At 38.7% G+C, this 21,260-nt stretch overlaps 1 protein-coding gene across 5 annotated transcripts in view; it reads left to right on the top strand.

Annotated features, from left to right (window-relative positions):
- Positions 1 to 480: 480 nt before the first annotated feature.
- The window catches only part of ADGRG6 (adhesion G protein-coupled receptor G6), a 110,215-nt gene continuing 89,435 nt past the window's right edge, over positions 481 to 21,260 (top strand). For 4 of the 5 annotated variants that reach the window (XM_041470058.1, XM_041470055.1, XM_041470059.1 and 1 more), the window contains exons 1-2: positions 481 to 750; positions 6,383 to 6,483. In XM_041470058.1, coding sequence (XP_041325992.1) covers positions 749 to 750; positions 6,383 to 6,483 — 103 coding nt within the window. In that variant the 5' untranslated portion in view covers positions 481 to 748. Of the gene's footprint in view, positions 751 to 830; positions 882 to 6,382; positions 6,484 to 21,260 lie in introns of those variants that run through there. The other variant, XM_041470057.1, reaches the window with a different exon arrangement.

Genomic DNA, 21,260 nt, shown 5'->3' with positions numbered 1-21,260 from the left:
TGCTGCCACCGCGATGCTGCCAGGTGCTCATGCTCGGGGTGCTGTGACCAGCAAGGGCAGTGTCCCCAGTAAGGAATCTTCTCAGAGGTGGCCCATGGAAAACTTTTTTAAATTTCAATTAACGTTCTCATACTGACTGGAGCCCTTTCCGGGTAGCTTTGGGCCTGCGGCTGTCATCTCCTGAGGGGTGTCTGGGGGCTGCACACCCCTGGCCTAGCCCCTAACCAGTGAGCCGGCTCGCTGCACGCCCGTGTCAGCCTGTGGTGCCGCCCGGGGAGCGCCTTTCCCGGCCGGGGTGGGCATCCCTCTCCCCAGAGCGGCGCGCCGGTCCCGCGGAGCAGCTCCTCGGAGGGGTGCTGGAGGCCCCCGGGGGCGGCGGCTCGCGGGGCCCCGTCCTGCCCCGGGAGCGCGGTGGGCCGGGCCAGCCGCGGGGCCGCGCCGGGGCCGCCACCTGACTGCGGGGCGCGGGGAGCGGGCGGGGCGGCTCCGGCCCTCGGCGGGGGCGGCTTCCCTCCACACCGAAGTTTCCCCGACTTGTGCAAAGAGAGAGGCAGGTCCCGCCGCGGCGCGGGGTGGGAGAAGCATCCCGGCGGAGGAGGAGCGGATCGGCGCGGGCGTGGAAGAGAGGTGGGCAAGGAGCGATGACCTTTGCGAGGAGCCGGCGAGGGAGCGGGCCAGAGGCAGAGCGAGCGGCGGCGCGGGGGGATGCTTGCTGAGACCCGGAGGAGAGCCGCCCCGTAATGTCACCATGTAAGTCCCCGGGCTCTGGGGCCAGGGCTGCGGCTGCCGCCCGGGGCGCTGGGGGAGCGCGGATAGCCCCGCGGGCTGCATCGCGGGGCCAGGAGCCCCGGGCGGATCGGCAGGGCTTCCCACCACCCACGGTAGGTGGTGAGTAATGTTAGGGCTGAGCCGTGCAGGTAGGTAGGGCTGAAGGAATGGGGAAACGGGGAAGTTTCAGGGAGCTCGGAGGGCAGGGCTGGCTGAGCTGTGCCCCGTCCGAGCTCCGTGTCCGTCGGCGGCTGCCCTGCCGGCTCCCGGGCGGCCGCTGCCATTCCAGGGCGCCCTAACCCCGTCCTTAGGACCGCTCTGGTGGATTTCCCCGTGCTTGCGGACAAGTAGCGAAACACTTGGCTCCGCTGGCCGCCTGCCCTGAGCGGCGGTGCCCCCGCATCCTCCCGGCCCCAGCCTCTGGGGCCGGGGCCGCGGCCGCTCACGTCGAGGAGCCCTGGCACCGCAGGCAGCCTTCCAGGTGAGGTGCCAGCACAAGTAGGGAAAAAGTAGGGGAAGGGAGGGCAGGGCAGGCTGCACAAAGCATTCGCATCCCCGCCGCGACCCTCGGCAGCACGGGCAGCGGGGCCAGGGGCGCACCCTCAGGGGGCGAGGGGCGGGGGGGGGCGCCGGGGGCTCCCGCTCCTGCCGGGCTGCAGCAGCCCCGGGCCGGACAGTGCCCTGGCCCCCGCACGCCTTCCCCGGGATATTGCTCCTTCAGTGACTGTCCCTCGCCGAAGGTAAGGCGAGGTGCTGAGGTTTGGGGATGCGCCCAAGGGAATCGGTGCGAGTGAAAAGGGCGGGGGGTTCTCACACCGCGCCGTCAGGTTATGGCAGAAATCAGGAGTTCCTAAAGATTTAGTGTTGCGGTGCTACCGGGTTGGAAACAGCCGGCAGAATTGTTGCCTGCAACTGGGAAAAGTTCCCTTTGAAAGGAAAGCCAAGGGACTTAGATGGATCTGATAGGACTGATACTGTTTAAATTAAAAGACAGCGTCTTATTTTTTTTTCCATCTCTTTTGATGAGCATGAGGGTGTTTTCAAAGCTGCCTGTAAGAATAATTAGGAACAAGTAGTGCTTAACAAAATGAAAGTTTTAAGGGGTATTGTGTAATTAATCTTTCAAGACATTCATGTACTACAGTTTAAAGCGATGGTTTCAAAGTTAAAATCAACTTCTCTATTAATCTTTGGGAACTAAACTGAGTTGCAATCATCTTTCACTTGCAGTTCCACTTGGGAGTGATTAAGCTTAAAATATTTTTGTTTACAATCTGAAAAAAAATTGTGAAATTGATGTTATCTTTCTTTTAATTTAAAGTGTCAGCAACATTTTTCCTTAATAGCTTTAGACATGTCAAAGACCAAAAAAAGTCACATCAGCGTGCCTGAGGCAGAATTCACATCCTACTCCAGGGAATTTTGACAAAGTTTTGAACACAGAAGATGGTGTATTCGAATTTGTATTGTATGTTTTGGATGGTACAGTCTACAAATTAAACACTCCAGCATTATTCACATTTTGTGTATGTTGTCCTGCAGAGCTGTATATTCCCTAAAAGGCAATGCTATTTTGTCTGCTAGCTCGCTGCTGGCATGTAGAATAAAAGATTTAGTAGCTAGATGTAGCAAAACTCCCAGTAATTCCATCTTGAACTGTGTCAAGTTACTATCCATTTATGGTTTAGATAATTTACATGTCTATTTTGCTCTTCTGAAATGAATTGTGAATAAGCTCATTGTCTCCCTATGTTATAGGAAATGAAAGTAGCTGTGGACTAGATTGGACTGAATTGGTAGCTAGAGAGCATAGCTGGTCATGTCACACAGTCTCTACACTGGGGAATGCAAATCTATAGAAAAATTAGTACTTCTGACTTCAGAAAAATCAGACTCCACAGAAGGCCGAAACCCTCAAAATACCCCAAAAAGTTAAGAGGGGTTGCTGTTTTCAGACTATATCCATCTATAGTAGATGTACTCCTACCACAGGTGTCCTAATAATTCCCAGATATGTTGGGTGAAATGTTTTGGTTCTGTGACAAACTAGAGTGATTTCTTCAGAACTGCTAGTCTGTTACCAGCTGGGGACAGAACAGGGATTTTTCATTTAAACTGATACAAAATAGAGAAGAAAACTCACTATGAACAGTGTTCAGCAATTTTTATGTAACCAAAGACAAAGACTGAAATAATCCATGTCTTTTCTGAGATCTTTGTTACAGATCCATCTCTTTGTTACAGGGTCCATCCCTTTGCTTACCTAAACTCCTGGTGTGTTTTACTACATTGCTGTTCTGAGGTCCATTCCCTGTTAATGAATATTAAATGACAGAATGCATCTTTGTAATGCTATTTAAAATAATAACACAAGACCAAAGAGGTCTCTTGGGCCATCAAATCAGTGCTGTCAGGGGACCATATCATTCCTTGATAAGCTATAAACAAGCTCAGAACTTGCTGATTTTTCTATTGAATATTATTGAATTAGTGTTTGCTGATTTTTCTGGTGAATTATTCATATGCTGCTTGTATTCACTTCTAAATGTTGATTAACACTAGTAACCAAGAAAAAGAACCTTAAAATAAATATGGTGGCTACTAAGAGGTGAATAATGTCTACAGCTAAGCTGTGGTTTTTTTAAAGCCTGGGAAGTATTTATCAGTTACTACAACACCGTATCATAATTGTCTGAAATGTCAAATTATAAAAATATCAGGGATGGATTTTGTTGTGGAAGAAGCCTTTTTGTTGGCAATGTGTTATCTGACTTCCATCCCCGACAACTTCTTGTGTGAACAGGAGTGTTACGCATCACAGTGTAAGGCTGTGAAAAGTCCACTTTCTGAATTTTGACTTTTTGGCTCTGCAAGATCCTAGAAACATATAAATAACTTATTTCCTCACTAATTTATAGCACTCAGCTAGTGGTTATACTTTGTAAAACAGTTCTTCAGCAATCTTCTCCAAAAGAAACAGATCTGACTCATGGTGCCCACATTAGTGGAGTGTTTTGGTAGCATGCGCTTCTGTGTTCATTCTTGTCAGAGTTTGATAAACCTTTTCCTTGTCAACTGAGACAATATGCTATAAAGAGAATTGTTTTGTCCTTCAATGATGAAGAAGTGGAGAAGACAGTTTGCTATTTTTTATATATTTGTTTTGTTATTTATTTTGGTGGAGAATTGTGTATTTTTTAATAGCAATTATGTAATTGTCTAGCTTTTCACTCTGAGGAAAAGTCTTTGTAGCTACTCCTTTCTGCCTTATTATTTGCACTTATTTATGCTCTGCTCTGTTGTTGCTTATCCATGTTCTTGAAATCATTCTTGACTAGCACTTTTTACATGGGTGAGGGTGAGGAAACAGACTATAAACTATCACTCTGGAGTACCACGGAGTACTGGCTTGTAAGCAGTACTGCAATGCAAGTAAACAGTAACAAATAGAAACTGGCCAAATTAAATACCTCTTTCAGGCTAACATAGAATTTCATGTTCTTTCAAAAAGGCACTAGAGGAAATGTGACTGGATACATTCACACCAGACCTAAGCAGCAGAAGCTTGTCATGTTATTTTTTCCCTATCTCAAATGTGGTGTTTTGGATTCTCCAGTTATTAAATGGGCAAAACCTTTGTCTGAGCTCACAGAGATATCAAGAGTGATGATACAGACAATTTATCAGTTTGATGGAAATCAACATAGATTTATTCTGAATTAAGAAATAATTGTTTGTTTCTTAGTCTGATAACTGTTAAATGTGCTCGCTCAAAATAAATCAGCAACAAAAACCAGTAATGCAACTGCTTCTACAGGTTTGCATTGGTAGATTAAGCAGCAGGATGCCATGTATGTCATTAGTACCTGCAAACTCTTCTGTAGGAACAGGAAAAGTGTCTCTGGTGTGTCATGCTGTTAGCCCCAACATTTCCATTTCCCCACTCTGTGAGTATAGGTGTATGCTGTATGTGTTTGCATGTGTAACTGTTTTCATGTCTTCAAAGGACTTCTGTTCAAATTCAATTTTCTAAAATAAATATTAAAGTTTTATTAAAGTTTTTTATTAATATTAAAGTTTTGTGGATTTATATATTATATACATTGGAAAGCAACAGTTCTAAAACCTCAACTTTCTGTTGTCTGAGATTTTAATAGGGATTTTTGGATCACTAAGTGGAAGGACAATAATTCTATTGTTTGATAATCCAGTTATTTTGTATGTCTGGCTTCATCAAAGAGATTCTTGTATTCCAGAGCCCCATGTTTTCTGAGCTTGTCTTCAACACTTGTTAAGTTTGACTTTACAGTATCTCAGAAAAAATAAATCTGCTTCAGATTCCTAATTTGATACAACTACCCACAAAGAACTGAACTTCTTTTGTAATCAGATACCTGTTCTGTGTAACACTGCACTCAAGGGAAGCCTAACTGATTGCAGCAGTCTGCTGAAGTGTCATTTACCTGGGCCCATTGGCATCTAGCCCACAGGAGTGCTTTGATGAATTACTACTTTTAAAGCTGAAATATTATTTGTTCCTTTACAGTGGTTTATCTCGCTGCATTGGTTTCCACTTTGGGAATTAACATAAGCTTACACTGGAAAAGGTTTTATATTTGCCCCCAGCTTTTGCTGGTGCATTCACAGCAATATCTGTGGAAAAGAAGGAAAAGTTTTGTCCTTATCTACCTCAGTATAGGTAGATAATATCTTACTGAACAAAAGCCAGTTATCATCATCAAATATGAGAGGAAGGAGTTGGTCAGAATAATGCATGCTGTATTTCGTTACTTGTTACTTCCTTTTGCTTGCTGCTAACTTGTTGAATAAAATGAGACTTGAATGTAGTGGAGCACCATTCATTTTGGATGCATGGTTAAAGGTCTAAAGAAGTTATTAATAGTTTTGCTTTCTTTTCTGCCCACAATGGAGGAAGCATTTTGGTTTAGCCGTTAAATATCCACTAGCCTGCAAGGGAAAGAAAAATTTAATTTCCAGCTATAACTGGTAGAGCTATAACTGCATTTATTTTATGAAATAATCAGGATGTCTCTGACTCCTCTGGCAGCACAGGTGAGCTCCTAGATTTTGGCAAGGAAAGTTTCAGGATTTTCATAAAAGTTGTCAGCAAAAGATGTCATAGCTGTCAAAACATTAGAACTGAAAAATGGAATGCTTTGTTAAGGGCAGAGGCAAATTATCATCTACCACCTTTATTTAGTTAATAACAAAGATGTACTTATTATGTATAATTAAATAGAATAAATGTGTTTATACGTGTAAAATTTCATATCTCAAAAAAACCCCTACAACTTAACTCTTTCAGACTGTGCTCCTTGTTTCTCTTACTAAAATACAACCCACATCTATCTGCTTAGAAGCCCAATGCTGACCAGTTTTCCATTTTACTGTCTGCTAAGAACCAGACAACATAATTTCTGACCATTTTTAGCAGACTTTTGTCTCCATTTAGGCAATCCATTAGGGCCATCCATAATTTTCGCTACATTATTTACTGTTTTACAAGTTACTAGTTTGACTAACAACAGTCTTCCTCATTTTCTTGTCTTGTAAAACTCCCTGAATTCTTGGTTGATTTTCTTTTTTCCCACAGGATGTCTCATGGAAGTGCAATGTGGTGCTATCACTGGAAATGGAAGCTGCATCACTGTCTCTGCTTGTTTACCACATATGTTATATGCATGCAGCAAGCAGGTAAGTCAGCAATTTATCTTCTTGCATAAATAAATGATCTAGGAGCCAAAGTTTTAATGACCAAGGACTATGCTTATGTATGGCTGAATTCTGTACAATATAACACTTTGATGAAATTGATGCATTATGATCACTATTTGTGATTTTATAGCTTGGTTCTTATGTTCTGCTACTGCTGAATTTTATTTTTGCCATTTTTTACAGTTGTGCTGTTATTAATTGTTACTATTTTTTTTTCATTCAAATTTCTTCTTTGAATTCTTTAATTTTGTTCTTTCTTTGTGTTTACCTTGTTAATGCCTGCCTCTTTTGAATTTCTTCTGGTTGTTGAAATTCTGTGGCTAATTGTGTAGTTCTTCCATTTTCCATGGTACTGTTTATGCCTGCAGATTGTGTATTTAATAACCCTTCACTGTAGTTCGAAGTGGTAAAAAGATTTTATGACTCAAATAATAGAAACATGTCTCAGCAAAGTATATGCAAGTTATGTGTAAGATAACTGTACACTGTAAAGAACCATCAGTTTAAACTTGACATCATCTTGATCTGTGGTGACACTTCAACACAGCATAATGTAACATTCTGACTGTTTTCTTTAAACATATGAATGAGAGATTTCATTTAGTAAATGTCTCGTCCTAACCACTGAAGTGCAAAGTATTTTAGGAGATCCAGCTGCTTTGCTGGAAAAAAGATGTCTGGAGTTTATTCTGGAGCATATGAAAATTGGAGCAGCTTGTGGTGCCCAGCTAATTCTGTATCAGATGGGTAGTTTTGCTTTGACAAGCTTGCCATTGGAAAAAGGATTGTTTATATATAGAAAGGGCTTCTAACTTCTTTGGTAATGTTTTTCCTTTTTAAAAAAGTGCTTTTTTTAATTTTTAAACCTGCACTTTTTTTAGAGACAAAACAATGTTGTCACTGTGCAGTAGCACTTTCCATATTCATGTCACTTTAATAGGTGTTTTCCATTTCCATTAAACTGTAGCCAGAAATGCATTTAGGATCTGCTGTCACCTGTGGCTTCATTGACTGATGGATTTTGTGTCCTTGTGTTCCTGGCCCATACTTGATCTTGGGCCATGCAGCTGCCACTCTTAGCACAAAGTAAATCAGCAAAACCTCCTCTAATTTACATCTGCTCTGTGCTGTTACCTGGTGGCTAGAACACTAGGATGCCAAAGTTATTATCCTTTGCTAAATCCTCTTCATAACATATAATTGATAACTGAAAGTACAGGTGGCACAGCAACCCAAGCTCTGTGAGCCAGAAGGTCCCAGTCAGTGTACTGTGAGGACAGAGAAAGCCAACCACAAACTCACCCTGGCTAGCTGTGCTGGTGCTGAACAAGTAAGGTCAAAAGCCCTGTGCCAAACTCCAGGATACACTTCCATAAAATCATATATGCTCATGGCTAACCTCTTCAGCAATAAAATGATTGGTGCCATTGGATTGTAAAAGCAGCCAAAGTGTTCCAGTCTCAAGTGCATCCCTGTGGGGGCTTTTCCTTTCTTGCCTCCACATGAATAGATTTGAAATCTACAAAACTTTCAATAAATGGAAAAATATTTCCCTGTTGGCCTGACTGATAAGTAGATAAATAAAGTACACTGGAAATGCCCAGGTTCAATAGAATGAGTTTGCTGTTCAGTAGTGAAAGAGATGATAGGGTAGGTCATCTGCTGTTAATACTGAAATGAAAATGAGACATTTACCTTTACAGGAACATGTCTTTTTACAGTACTTGTTTGTAGACCCTCAGGGTTCATATTTCTTTTTATGTTGATGTAAAAGCATAGGTTATGCTGCAAAATGGAGTATTTTCATCTGCCTTTTCTATTAGAGCAAGACAGACAAAGCAGGAAACACTGCTGCTCCTGCATTTTTTATTTCGTGTTCTTAAAAGGTATTGGTCACTTTGGCTGTGGATTCATATGGTATTCATAATCTCTCTGGCAGCTTAAGCTTGACTGAATTTACAGTAGAAATCTCATAAAAGCCTGACATTCATCCAGATTCTCTAGTGAGCTGTAAGCTTAGAAAGCTATTGGTGCTTATTAAGCTTTGCCCAGAGGAGGTTACATACAAGCAAGGGATTAAGATCATCAGGTCCAGGTTTTATGGATTATTTAAGGGGCTATTCATATGGATAAAGATATCAGTCACACTGTGACATGGAAAAATGCAAAAGTAATAATTTTGTAGTTTAGTTTGAAGAAAACTACAGTACTGGGCCTGCTTTCAGAAACAAAGTTTAGGAGAGGGATTACACAGCAGAAAACTTAGAACAGGAATGAGATGGTCTGTGGAAAGAATATTCAGCCACAGATTGGTAAGGTACTGACAAGCAGGTCCACAAGTGGAGTGCATTTCAAAAGTATAGGTCTGATACCTCAGAGGAATCAATGGATGGGTTGTGACACTTGAAACAGAAAGAAATTATTAACAGGAAAAAATGATAAAAATATAGCATGTACTTTAGTTAAGAACTCAGCAGCCACAAAGTTTGGGCACACTGGCTTCAAGTTATGTGTCAGGGGGAAGTTACTGCACAGCTCAGTTAGTAACTTGTTAGGGTTCCATTCCTGTCTGAGGTAGATGTCCCTGATAGTCTTAAGTGGGTCATTTAGCTGTGCCTCAGTTTCCCTGTGATGAGTGTATGTCTCACCTCCCTTGTAAACAGTTTGCCTGTCTTCCAGTGAAAGGGCTGCATGGCAGCTGAGATGTCAGAATGAGGGTGTTTTAAACAGAATTAGTTAAATCTGCTTTTATAGGAGACTCACATATTCCTAACTTTTTGCTTGTTTGTACATTTCATTCGTTTCAGAGAGCCCAGGAGAGGACAAATGGAGTGAACAGAGTTCTAGAAAATGTAACTAATGAAGGCAGACAGAAAGAACTAAGATTTTTTGGTCAGTAATAGACAAAAGAGGGAATGCGTAAGAACTGAGAATATTTATGGAGGTAGGTGCGGTGGGAAGGGATAGACTGATCTCAAGTTGAAAGGGCAAAAATAAATGGGCTTAAATTAGAAGAAGATAAATGAGGGGAGGACATCTCATCAAAAGGTTTAGACAGCAGTGAAATAGATGTCAAGAAAGACTGGGAAATCACAGTCCCTAGAAATGTATAGTAATATCTTCCAGAAACAGCTTAAATCTACAGTACTCTTTCCCTGGGTCTGAGAAATACATTATATAATTTCCAAACTTCCCTAATATCTATAGTTCCTTGTTAATCATCGTTCTGGAGAATCTCTTTTGGTTAAAAATCTGGGAAATGAGAAGACCCATTGGAAATTGCACATCTTGGAATACAACAGTGCTTTTCCTGTGTCTAAAAAATTGTTTTGCTGTTTGTCCTGTCACAGTGGCTTCAATTTATCTGACATAAAGTAGCAGCAGTTCAGTATGGAAAAATCAGTTGTTTCAGGTGTGTGTAACCTCACAAAAACGTTCAGTTTAGTCCCTCCCTTGCTTTTTTGCTTTTCTGCTGTCATAATAAAATGTCTATTGTTTCAGTATTGTGCTGTCTTTTGGAGTTGTCTGCGCTCTCTATAGTAACTCAGGAGCAGAACTGGAGTTTTCTCAGTGACCTTAAATGCAGATTGCAGTTTGTATTATTATTTTCCAGTCCAGTTATCGAGTGTCTTCTCAGCATTGGACATTCAGAGTTTTGAACACTTGAACATTTGAGGAGATGGCAGCATGCTCATAAGAGTTTTCACCTTCTTTTGTCATTAGTAGTCTTATAATTGCATAAGAGTCAATAAATATTTTAAGTTTTGACTGCTGTGCAACCATATTTAGTTTTATTCAGAATGTGAAAAATATTTATTTTAATAAAGCCATGAGGACATCTATAATTCTTAATATACTATTTCTGCATTATGCCGCATGCTGATGTTACCACAAAATTACTGTGGCTGTAGCTAATGCCAGAATGAACCTTTGTCCTTTGGTCATCCATCAGTAAAGTGCACTGGTGTCACATTTCCACATCCTCAGAGCAGTTTAATCAGTTCTCAGGAGCTCACCAAAGTGTAAATTTCAATTCTGTTACAGCCCCTGGAATCTTAATTTTAGTGGTGATTCAAAGCAAAATTTCTGTATTTAATTCATTGAGGAAAAAAAAAATCTGAAGGCAGGTCCTTCACCCACAATTGTGATGATGATCCACAGTATGAGATCATCTTTGTTATGCTCCTTAATTGTGTCTGTGTAGATAAAGGAGGGATTAAAGTCCTCCCTTGTTTGTGGGAGGATTTCAGGGTGAATCTGTGGGTTCAGAAGCCTAATAAGAGATGGGAAGTCAGTATGGTGGGAAGTATTGCTCATGCCACCAGCGCTAGCAGCAAGAGTTAGTGACACAGTGAAAATGGATTGGGCTTTATCTGGCACAGCCAAGTCAGGAAGTGTGGTTTTTTCACCACGAATCTCAAGCTGCCTACCCCAGACAGGGGCCAAAGATCCTATCACTGGGCAAATGATGAAATGGTTGTCAGCACATTCCCTTATCTTCCTCCTTACCATGTGCAGAGCAAGAATCCAAGTGCCAAGGCATTAGCCCAGGCGGTTGGCACAATCCTCACATACAGCAGGGGGTGGTTTTACAAAGTTGTTACTGGTGCTTTGTCAAACTCCTCTCATGGCATCCCAGGGGTGGGAGCGAGTGTGCATTTATTGCTGAGCAGGGTAAATGTGACTGATAGCTCTGTCCCTGACTCAGGCATGGAAATTCTTATTTCTGAAAGTTATGGAAAACATCAGGAAATTTTAAAAGTTTGGAAAAAATATTCAGTCTGGCAGTCTTTCCTTACAGAGGCATACATAAATCATGAGTAATTGAGAGATTAGTCAGGAGGAATCTATGTGTTTAATGAATTGCTCTAAGGTTTTTTATTCTTTCCTCTTTCTATGTCAGGTGTTGGGTTTTTTAAAATATATTTTAATTTAGCTTAAACAAAACATATAATAAGCTATCTCTTTTATATTCTGTTTAATATCTAAATTTTTGCTGGCTTGAGGCATGTGTTTAGAATTTCTGTTCATACAAATCTTGCAGAGAAAAAGTTGCTAGTCGTCTTCCTTGTATTTCCCCTAGTTGACAGTTTGTTAATATCAAAGTAAATTACTGTTGAAATGAATTTCACAGGAACCTGCCCTTCATTACTTCTGTTTATTTTTTTAGCTGTAATCTTTTGGTGGTGTTGATAATTCTTTTCCCTTCCTTAAATGTTTCAACCTCTTTGCATTAACCATGACAATACTGCCTTAAAAGCACAGTGATTTTCCCCCTCCTCTGATATGCTCTTGCAGCCAAACTGATATGGAATGTGCTCAGGCATTTCTAAGCTGACTATGACCTCATTGTACAGGGTCTCTGCTTGGAACAAAGGCTAAATAATGTACCTCTCAGTACACCTTCAAAGATATACCTTCAAACAGTATACCTTCAAAGAAAGAACAACCTGTCACAGAAGGTCCAACCTTTACGACCTACAGTATTTTAGAATCTGTTTATAAATTATTTTTGCCTCATTTTCTCTGTTCACTGTTAGAAATTAAAAAAAACATAGCCAAGAGAAGCTTAAATATTTGTCAATACTATTTATCACAACACATAATAAAAGTACCTACCTTAGCAGCATATCCAAAAATAGCCTCAAGATGACTTGTGGCCATCTGGACTTTGCTTTACAAAAGGCTGCCCTGACAGAGGTCATTATGTGAAAAAAAAAAAAAATTATGATATTTGTCACTTGCTCTCAATAAAGTGAATGAAAATTTTAGAAGATGTGTTTCTGTCTTACTGGAAAACTGAGTCTTTGAGAATGCCACATTTTTTCTCCTGTGGATTACTAATGTGAGAAGCATTGTATCATGAAGTGAAGGTGTTAACTAGAAATAGAAGTTTTCCTAACATAAAAGTTCCTAACATACAAGTCTAGCAATTGTGTGATGTTCATTTCAATAGGTGTCACAATTAATACTGTGTAATTAAATTGGTTGATTTAATATCCCAATTGACTTTTTAGAAGTGAATAATTTCCACTGTAAAGTCAGCATTTCTCAATTAATCAGAAGGGCTGATCTTGCAGATTTTAGATGCTTATTTTAATGTCCATTATTATTTTTGCTAGAACATAATATTTGTTTACTTAGTGTGATTGCTTAAGCTTTTTGCACAAGGTGTAACATGTAATGCTTGCTAGATCAAGGCCTCAGTTATCACTTTCTGATAAAGAAATGTTAACATTTACATTTTCACACAACCACAACACAGAGATGTCTGAGGTAGATATACTATACTGAAATGAAGAAAAAATATATGATGTTTATTTTTCAATAATCTGAAAAAAAGTGAAGAAATTGTGACTGTGTATGAATAACATCTCATTACATTATTCACATGTACTGTTTCTGAATTTCTCTCATCATGGAAGAGATAAATATCTCTGCTGTGGGAGGAAAATAAAGTATTTTAGCTATAGACTGTGAACATATTCTACAGAGTTAACAAAAATATTAAAGTAATAATGTTAAGTTACATCAGAGAAGTACATCCCTTGCTGTGATATGTTGAACGAATACTACTTTTCCTGCCCTAGATATGATAATACAATTTATTTTAATAAAGCCATGAGGACATCTATAATTCTATAAGCATGCATATCAAGGGAAGGGCGGGTTTCCAGAAACCCCTCTTGTTTTGTCTGTGTTCAGTGCTTGTTGGTCTGCTCAGTTCCTGTAAATGACAGAGTAAGCTCTAACTCTTGCTGCAGTGCAGGAAAATTAAGTGTATAATTCAGAGTTAGAAGTCTGCCTGTGTAGTCTGGCCTCCAGATATCTTTCACACAAGTCAATTTCAATTGCCATCTCTGAAAAGATCAAGCCACTTTCCGCTCTAAACCAAACTCCACTCCTGTATTTTTGGTACCACTGTGAACTTGTGCTCTTCTTTTATGATCTTTCATGTTGTAGGTTTTGTGGAGTTTTTTGGTTTATTTTTTTCTCCTATTGTCTGGGGCTACAGCTGCTTGAACATTATGTTGACTGTTTTCAATTTGTTAGTTGGAAAAAATTTTCCTAATTGTTCTCAAGATTTCAGCTCCCAAAGATATTTACCAATTCCTATTCTGTGAATTTAATTTTCAGTAATTTCTGAACATCTTTTAATTTATTTACTGGTTTGTCCAAATTCCAGTGTAGCAAATAGTCAAATTTGACAATAGAGGCCACTACAGTGGTAACTCAGATTGCATTATCCTCTAAAACCACTGCTGTATTAATTAAGATCTAAGACAGTTAATATTGTATGGACGTGTCAGCATGGCATATTTTCAAAGAAATTAATGTGTGAAAAGTTCTTGTAGACTGATAAATTGTGTATTGGAAAATAATTTACTCAAAGAGTTACAAAAAGTTCCTATTTTTGAAACCATTTTTCTTTTGGATATCCCCAAAGCAGTCCAACTGTCTCCCAGTACAGTTTTTTTCCAGAGCTAAATGTCTGCAAGACCTTGCAGGGTAGATCCATGAACACAGGGTAGATCCATGAAAAGATTGTCACACAGCTAACGTAATTTTTGAAAGGCTACAATGCAATCAGATTTTTTTTTAGTTCCAGCTTTTTTCACTCATGAATATGCTTCTTAATGGGTGTCAGACTGAAAGCTGCAACTCCCTGTCTCGAACAGAGTTTGTTTTGTTCAGATGCATGCTCTGGCTTCTCAGAGCTCTTTTAATTAAGAACTGTGCAGTGACAAATCCATACTATGAAACTCAAGGCATTTTTAAATCAGAACTTGCTTTTTAGGTGGAGAGAAAGACCTCATGGTTGAAGTTATCACAGAGGCATTTGTACAAGTGACTCTGTGACTTTTTTTTTTAAGTGTGAGGGCAACTGGTTTTTCTGATTGTCTTGTATTTACAGGAAAAGTCTATAAATGGGTTTAAATTTTGAATATTTTTTCTTCTTCTGATTCTGTCTAAATATCTTCCATATCCAAAGTATGATAGTCGCATATTAACTGCACTTTATAGAAACTGAAAGTGTACAGAGAATCCTGAGGTCACTTGTCTGATGAGTTGTTAAAAGTACAGAAAGGAACAGTTGTGTGTCTTTTGCAATGAAATCTAAAATAACTGAGAGATTTTATTCTGGGTATGGGTCCCCACCCATCCAATATTTTGAATAACAAATCATCCAAGTGGTGTGAACTTATCTTGTGCATTAGCTTTGGTTTAAAGAACCATAATATTTCATGTATGTATGTAATATACACACAAAAATAAAAGGGCAAAATTCTGGTGTTGAAAAACTACATCATTTGTACAATGGGTTAGAAGTTGTGGAGTTTTAAAAAAAATTGCTTGACTGATAAAGGGCCATAAAGCATAACAATACCCCCTCCCTCACATGGGTAAGCCCGGTATGTCAGATGTGCACTAGCTGCTCTGGTTACAGCTTATTATATAACTGGTTTATAAAGTGTATTTTTTTTTTTCTTTGACCAGTCAGGTTTTGTCAGTACACCATTTCCGTGATGTCTAGTATTTTGATCATATTTTGAATTGGTTGTGCTTCTGCTAAAATCTTGCCATTGGAACTGGCAAAGGCATTGTATATCGGAAATACCACCAGTCATGTCTTCCCTCTGTCTCTGCATGTGAGGAATTGTTAAGTGATTATTTCACTACTATACAAATGAATTGCATTTAACCCTTCTTCATTCCTGGAAAGGTCTCTGGGGAACTCAAAAAGGCAGAAGTAGAATTGGTAGAATAATAAATTTCTCCTTCCGGTGGCACATGGCAATCAAAAGATACTACTGGGGATTAAAAAGGCAAACATCTTTCTATGTATACACTCCCTCTCTAATAAAATACACACATATTTTTCATATGGGTAATAACAAATGATAAGTTTCTAAATCTCTGGCCCAGATCTAGTAACTTAGAAGTCACCTACAAATAATATCTGGTATAGTTGTCTTTAGTTTTGGGTGGGTTTCTTTCCTTATTTATTGGCAGTGTTGACGTATGTGACACAAGTATTCTGTTTTACACAACTCCTGTGCTTGCTGACTCCTTTGGCTATTACTTTCAACAAAAGTATTTGAAGTTGTTCTTTTTTTAGAGCTTAACAAAATTGAATTACTGGCCATTTAATAATAGAATCAATAGTTGAACTCAAAATCTTAGGAAGAAAATGCTTGGCTGCATAAATCTTTTCTGAATAGCACATCATAGCAATGGAATGTAGCAGATGCCAGAAATGTAGCTGAGAAGAGTCCAGTTTTTAAAGCTATTGTTTTCAAAACATTTATCTTGCCTTATCGTCCTAATAATTGTTCTGGTGTAATAAATATTCTGAATCTGAAGGAGAAAATTACAACATTAATTTAACAATTTTGCCATGTTCTCTTAAAAGCATTAATTTTCTTAAATAAGTATTCTTTTCAAGAAAGCGAAGGAAAATAACTTACTAATAACAGGATTGAGAAGATAATTAAATAATTTTTGTAGAAGGTGTGTGCTATGCTTTTTTATGCTTAGGAATGGGGAAATTGAGACAAATCTGCTTTAATCTTCAAATAGTTTTTGCACAACTTCTGGACTAAAATATAAGAAAATTCTTAAGTGGCTGTTCAGCTGTGTATGTTCTGGTGGTTCCACCATGGATTGTGTAACATTCATTTTACTGGATCCCCCCAAAGTCAGTGCAGGTTTTACTGTCCTTGAATAAGAGCAGAGTTACATCACTGTGAAGCTCTTTGGAAAATCCCTCCCCAAATGTCCAAACAGAAACTATTTGGAAGTTAGTGTCTTGGCCAAGCAGTGCTCCTGTGTCAGAGGAAGCCAAAGTTCTGCCCCATGGCTTTAAAAGGTTTAATTTGCATGGTACTGCATCACTGTTCAGTGTTCAGAAAGGAAAAAGGCTTAAAGAATGAAAGAAGAGTTGCTGTGTACACTTGGCAATGATTATATGTTGTAACTTGTGGGTTTTGTCTGCAGATTACTGTGATCTCACCCAGTGAAATGGAAGAGGTTTTTGTATTCTGTTTTTTGTCTGTGTAATCCCCATGTCATGTGAATCCTTTCTTGGTACTTAAGAATTTACTTGATCTCCAGAAAGAAATTCAGATGCACGAACTCTTCTGGAAGGATTGATACTGAAAACCTTTTTCTTCCAGCACTGTTCCTGCTTTTTTTTGGGACATGGTACTGTTTGTGGGAGTCAGAGCACCTCAGATTCCCTGAGATTCAGTGTTAACTGAATATTCTCAGCACTCTCTAAAACTGAGCCAAGGAGAAGCCAGCACTTCTCTTTCACTCTCTTTTTCTCTTTTTTTACTACATCAGTTTGGGGATTGTTCAGTGATTGTCAGTGTCAGTTAAAATATCATGAGGATCCAGTCATCCATTCTGGTTTTAATCCTAATGCGCAGATGAAAGCTTTGTTTCTCCTTTTGAAATGAATTGGTTTTGATTATAGTGGCATGATTTTTTGAGCATTCCTCTTATTTTACTTTAGTGCATGTGTTTCTAGTGAGAAGACAGCTCAGCCTGGCCAGAGTTTTAATCTTTAGGGTGAGGTCTACAATGCTTCTTATCTTAATCAGCTACTGTGTTTATTCACTCGAAATATGTGAAAATCCGAAGAAACATCTTTTATTAGCAGGGATCAAGCCAAACTTAAAAAAAAAAAATAAAAAGGAAAATCAGGTCTTTTAGCAATTTGTGTTATTTCATATTAGATTTCTGTTAGTTTCCCTTTGCAGAATTCAATATGAAAAGTTATACAAGGACAGCAGAATGGGAAAATAATGTTATATACTGTAATAGCAAAAGGGTCTTATACTAGAATCTGGTCATCAAAACGTGACCACTGTGAGTCACAAACATAAATTACTTAATAGCAGTTGATGAAACTTTTTATTTTCCTTGCCAGGAAGCTCTTGTGTGGTATTTGCAATTTGTTCTTTATACTTTGTAATAATTTAATTCTCTTCATGTTTGTGGTTCAGTTTTTTATACTGACCCTCACAACAGTCCCCATTTATTCAACTTATATGATTCCTCACAATAATTATGATGTCAGTGTGTAAACTGAGAAGTGTGTCTACAAATACTGATAATAACAAATATGACAGTCAAATGCTGTGCAAGTAGACTTTGTATGGCTGAGGTGCTATATACCTTCAAGAACCAGTTACTTAGGAAGCAGGGAGATACTCTGCGCTATTATCTACCACTGCTGGGCTATGTTTACCAATTTGTCAACAATTATGAAAAACACCGAAAACCAATATGCCCAGTCTAAACACTGATCTAGGAAATACGTTCCCTTATGGATCTTTGTTGGAGTTATGCTATGTATTACACATATGAAGCCTTCAGTAAGATTAACAATTTGCCTGTTATGTTTTTAAAGCTATAATGCAACTCAAAGAGGATTGCCCACCTAAAGTCATAAGATAAATATTACATAATAATAATGTGGTATTTTATTATTTTTCTCTAGGTAACATGAGCTTTCCTAAGTAAACAAGTACTAGTTAGCATTATCACTGCTGGAAATATACAGTCTGCAGGTAGCATCAGCTCTGTGCTTGTGTACTGCCTTAAATAAAGCTACTTGTTCTTTGATGTTACTTTAAAATATGCAATTACTATAAATTATAAAAATGTTTGATAAAATGATTCTAGAACATTATATGTTTATGATACAACTTGAACTTTAACAGAAGCACATGTTGAACTAACATTTTGTATAAGTTTAAGGACAAATGTCCATACGGAAACACAGTATTGTGTTTATTTGGATTGTGCAGGTGGATCTCCTGTGTGCGCTGACAGATTTGTAAATCCAGCCACAGAGCACAAAGACTTTGTCCACGCTTTAAGTAAATTATGTTATTGAGTATAGGCTGCTTTGGTCATGGAAAAATATATCTTATGAGACTTGAATGAATAATGGCTTTCATTGTGAGCACCTCTTTATCAGCAGCAATAAGAGAGGTTTGAGTAAATACCCAGGCTCCCAATTATAGGTGGGTAATGCCATATCCTTGTAATCTATCTTTTCTAATTATGACACAGTATGTTTATTTCTGAAATGCCACATGCTATTAAATGGCTCTTACTTGTCTGTTACTGCTTTAAAGTAACGCAACCTTTTAATCACACCAATTCTGTCAAGAGTAAGACATTAAGGTATTTTTATTTTGCAGTAATTTCCTGTCTTATGTGGAGGTGAAGAAAAGCTTGGGATTCAGCTTGTGAAATATAGAATTATAATCTAGAATCAGCAGTTGCTAGTTTAGTTGATATGTCAGAAACCTGTGTGGTAGACCAGCAGGGAAGGTTTCCTCTGATTGTTACACAAGTGTAGTTTTTAAATTTAACTTTTTGTAAATAATAGAATAAAACTTTAGTAAGAAAATAGATAAAAGAAAGTACTAAGTCTAGAAAGCTGTTAACCCAGTAATTAGGAAATAACAGACTTGAAGAATTCCGCTTGCCTATGGATTTTTCCATTTTCACATCCATGGTGATCATGCAGGGTGTATTACAAAGCCACCTGCTTTTTGTGTCTGGCCATCAGTTTTGAACAAGGTAGATGTGCCAGGAGGCTGCAAATGAACATGGTTTTTAAGGTCTTTGCCTAAAGTGTGGCCAGAGGTAAAATGTGTACACTGAATTAGGAACTGGATTGCAAAGAGATCTCATGGCAAGGGTGGCTGAAGGCTGTGCTGGAAAACTGAATTCTGTCTCTATTTTGTGTTATGGGTGGCTCAGCAAATTAATTTCATGCCTGTCTTTAATGTGTCTCAGTTTCTGTCACTAATTTAAACCTGTAGAATGATTTGCGTCTCTGATTGCAGCTGAGGTGAATAGGAACTGTCTGACTATATTAACGTCTATATAGTGCTGCAAATCACAAGTCAGATCTTGCATGTCTGAGACACCTAACATCAAACATTTTTCTGAACTTGATATTCCTCAGATATACTTCTGTAAAATGAGTTTAAGAATACTTCTTCCATCACAGCCATATTGTAAGTTTTTTTAATAAAATAACTGTTGGAGAAAGGTTCAAGTGTTACACTAATGAACACCACAGAAGAGCTCATGAGGAAGTCAGTGATAATCCCTCAGGAGAGAACTGGAATCGCTTCAAGGTTGAGGGTAACACATCGAAGAACAGAAGTAAAGCAGGATACTGCAAAGTTGCTTATTTCATGGGGTTTGTCCTTCCTGTGCACTGAATGAGATCCTGCAAAAACAGTAGTATGTGATTATGTAATTGAAGATTTTTTTTCAATTATCTGTGCTCAAGGGCCAGAGGAAGGTTAACTCTGGCATTTCCTGACTTCAGTCGTCCTTGATTGTGCAACCCTAATGGTGTCTGTTTTTGGGAGGGGTTTATATTGTTGAGATGACTGTGTATTTGTAGATAAAACTATAATTACACTTAGAGATGTTTAGTTAGAATTCTAATGTATCCCATATGAAGAGCAGAAAATCTGCTTAACAAAATGTAACTTTCTTATTTTTCTTGTTTCATGCATTCCCATTTAATCAAGATGTTCTCCACTATATTTTTGTGACATTTTAAGGAAGCTGAAGATGACAATGATTGGAGTACTCAAACTACTTCCCTATGAAGCAATTTGCTTAGGACTAGAAATTCCTTTTTAATTTAATTATTTATTGCAGCCTTTGAGTGATCCAGCAGTTAAAACAACTGCAACCTGGTTTGGTACAACCTATGTAACACCAAAACACAGTATTTCATAATAAAAAGGAACAAAGGAAAAGAGATATTTTATTGTTGTAATTCCAGCATGCTCCTATCACTTGAAATATTTTTTTTTTCCATTTTTGTATTCTATGTATAACTTCAGGGGAATTTCTGGTTGCTTGAAAAATATAATTTCTTCATCTTCATCTTCTCTGGTATGTTCTCCAGGGTGATGCATGGGTGCAGTTTGGTTTGGGGGAGGGGGAGAGTTTAGCTTGTTTGTTTGCTTTTTGTGTTTGTTTGTTTTTAAGGCAATGTAATTTTAGTTTATTGTTGATTGGTTTATGTTGTCCTGTTGGAAATAGGAAACAAAACACTTGGCATTAGGAATAGAGGATTCAATGTCATTCTTAGTAAAAAGTGACAAGAGAATATCTGTCTAGGGAAAAGATGTTAAGGCTTCTACTTCTGCATTGTTAGTTTCTGAAGGAGAACCTGGGGAGTGTTTTAGTCTGGAGGAGCAGGTTCAGTGTGGACTGAGGTTTGAGAGGAGGTGCCATTTTTCTAGGAAATGGGGTTCTCTGAAATGCATACAATCTTTCTATGTGTCTGTGGTAATGGCAGGGTGCCCAGAGCTTTGTGGAGAGATTCCTACTTCTTCAGCAATAAATAAAGTAAATAAAGAAGTACAGTTAGTAAAGGGTAGGATATCTTTGATGTTAAGATAGTCTGTTAGATGAAAGACTGGAACTGGCATGCAGTGCCAAGCACCCCCTGCTTCCTTAGTGCCTTTGGTGCCAACATCCTCAAAAAGAACAAGGATCATAATCCTTAAGACAGCAGATTGAAAAAGGATTTCCTTTAGAGCTGAGGTTGTTTTTCTTACTCTCCAGACATGTAGCTAGTGGTACGACAAATAGGTCTTCTAGAAATTATGAAATGTCTAGTAACTGTCAGTTTTCAGATTACAGATTGTATGAAATCTTTTTTTTTTCCTATAACTGTGGACAAAGTCTTGATACTC

The sequence above is a fragment of the Pyrgilauda ruficollis genome, unplaced genomic scaffold, assembly GCF_017590135.1.
Source record: "Pyrgilauda ruficollis isolate IOZ18807 unplaced genomic scaffold, ASM1759013v1 scaffold24, whole genome shotgun sequence".
Taxonomy (NCBI): domain Eukaryota; kingdom Metazoa; phylum Chordata; class Aves; order Passeriformes; family Passeridae; genus Pyrgilauda; species Pyrgilauda ruficollis.
The sequence above is the reverse complement of the archived record's forward strand: the minus strand, read 5'-3'. Positions and strand labels throughout refer to the sequence as shown.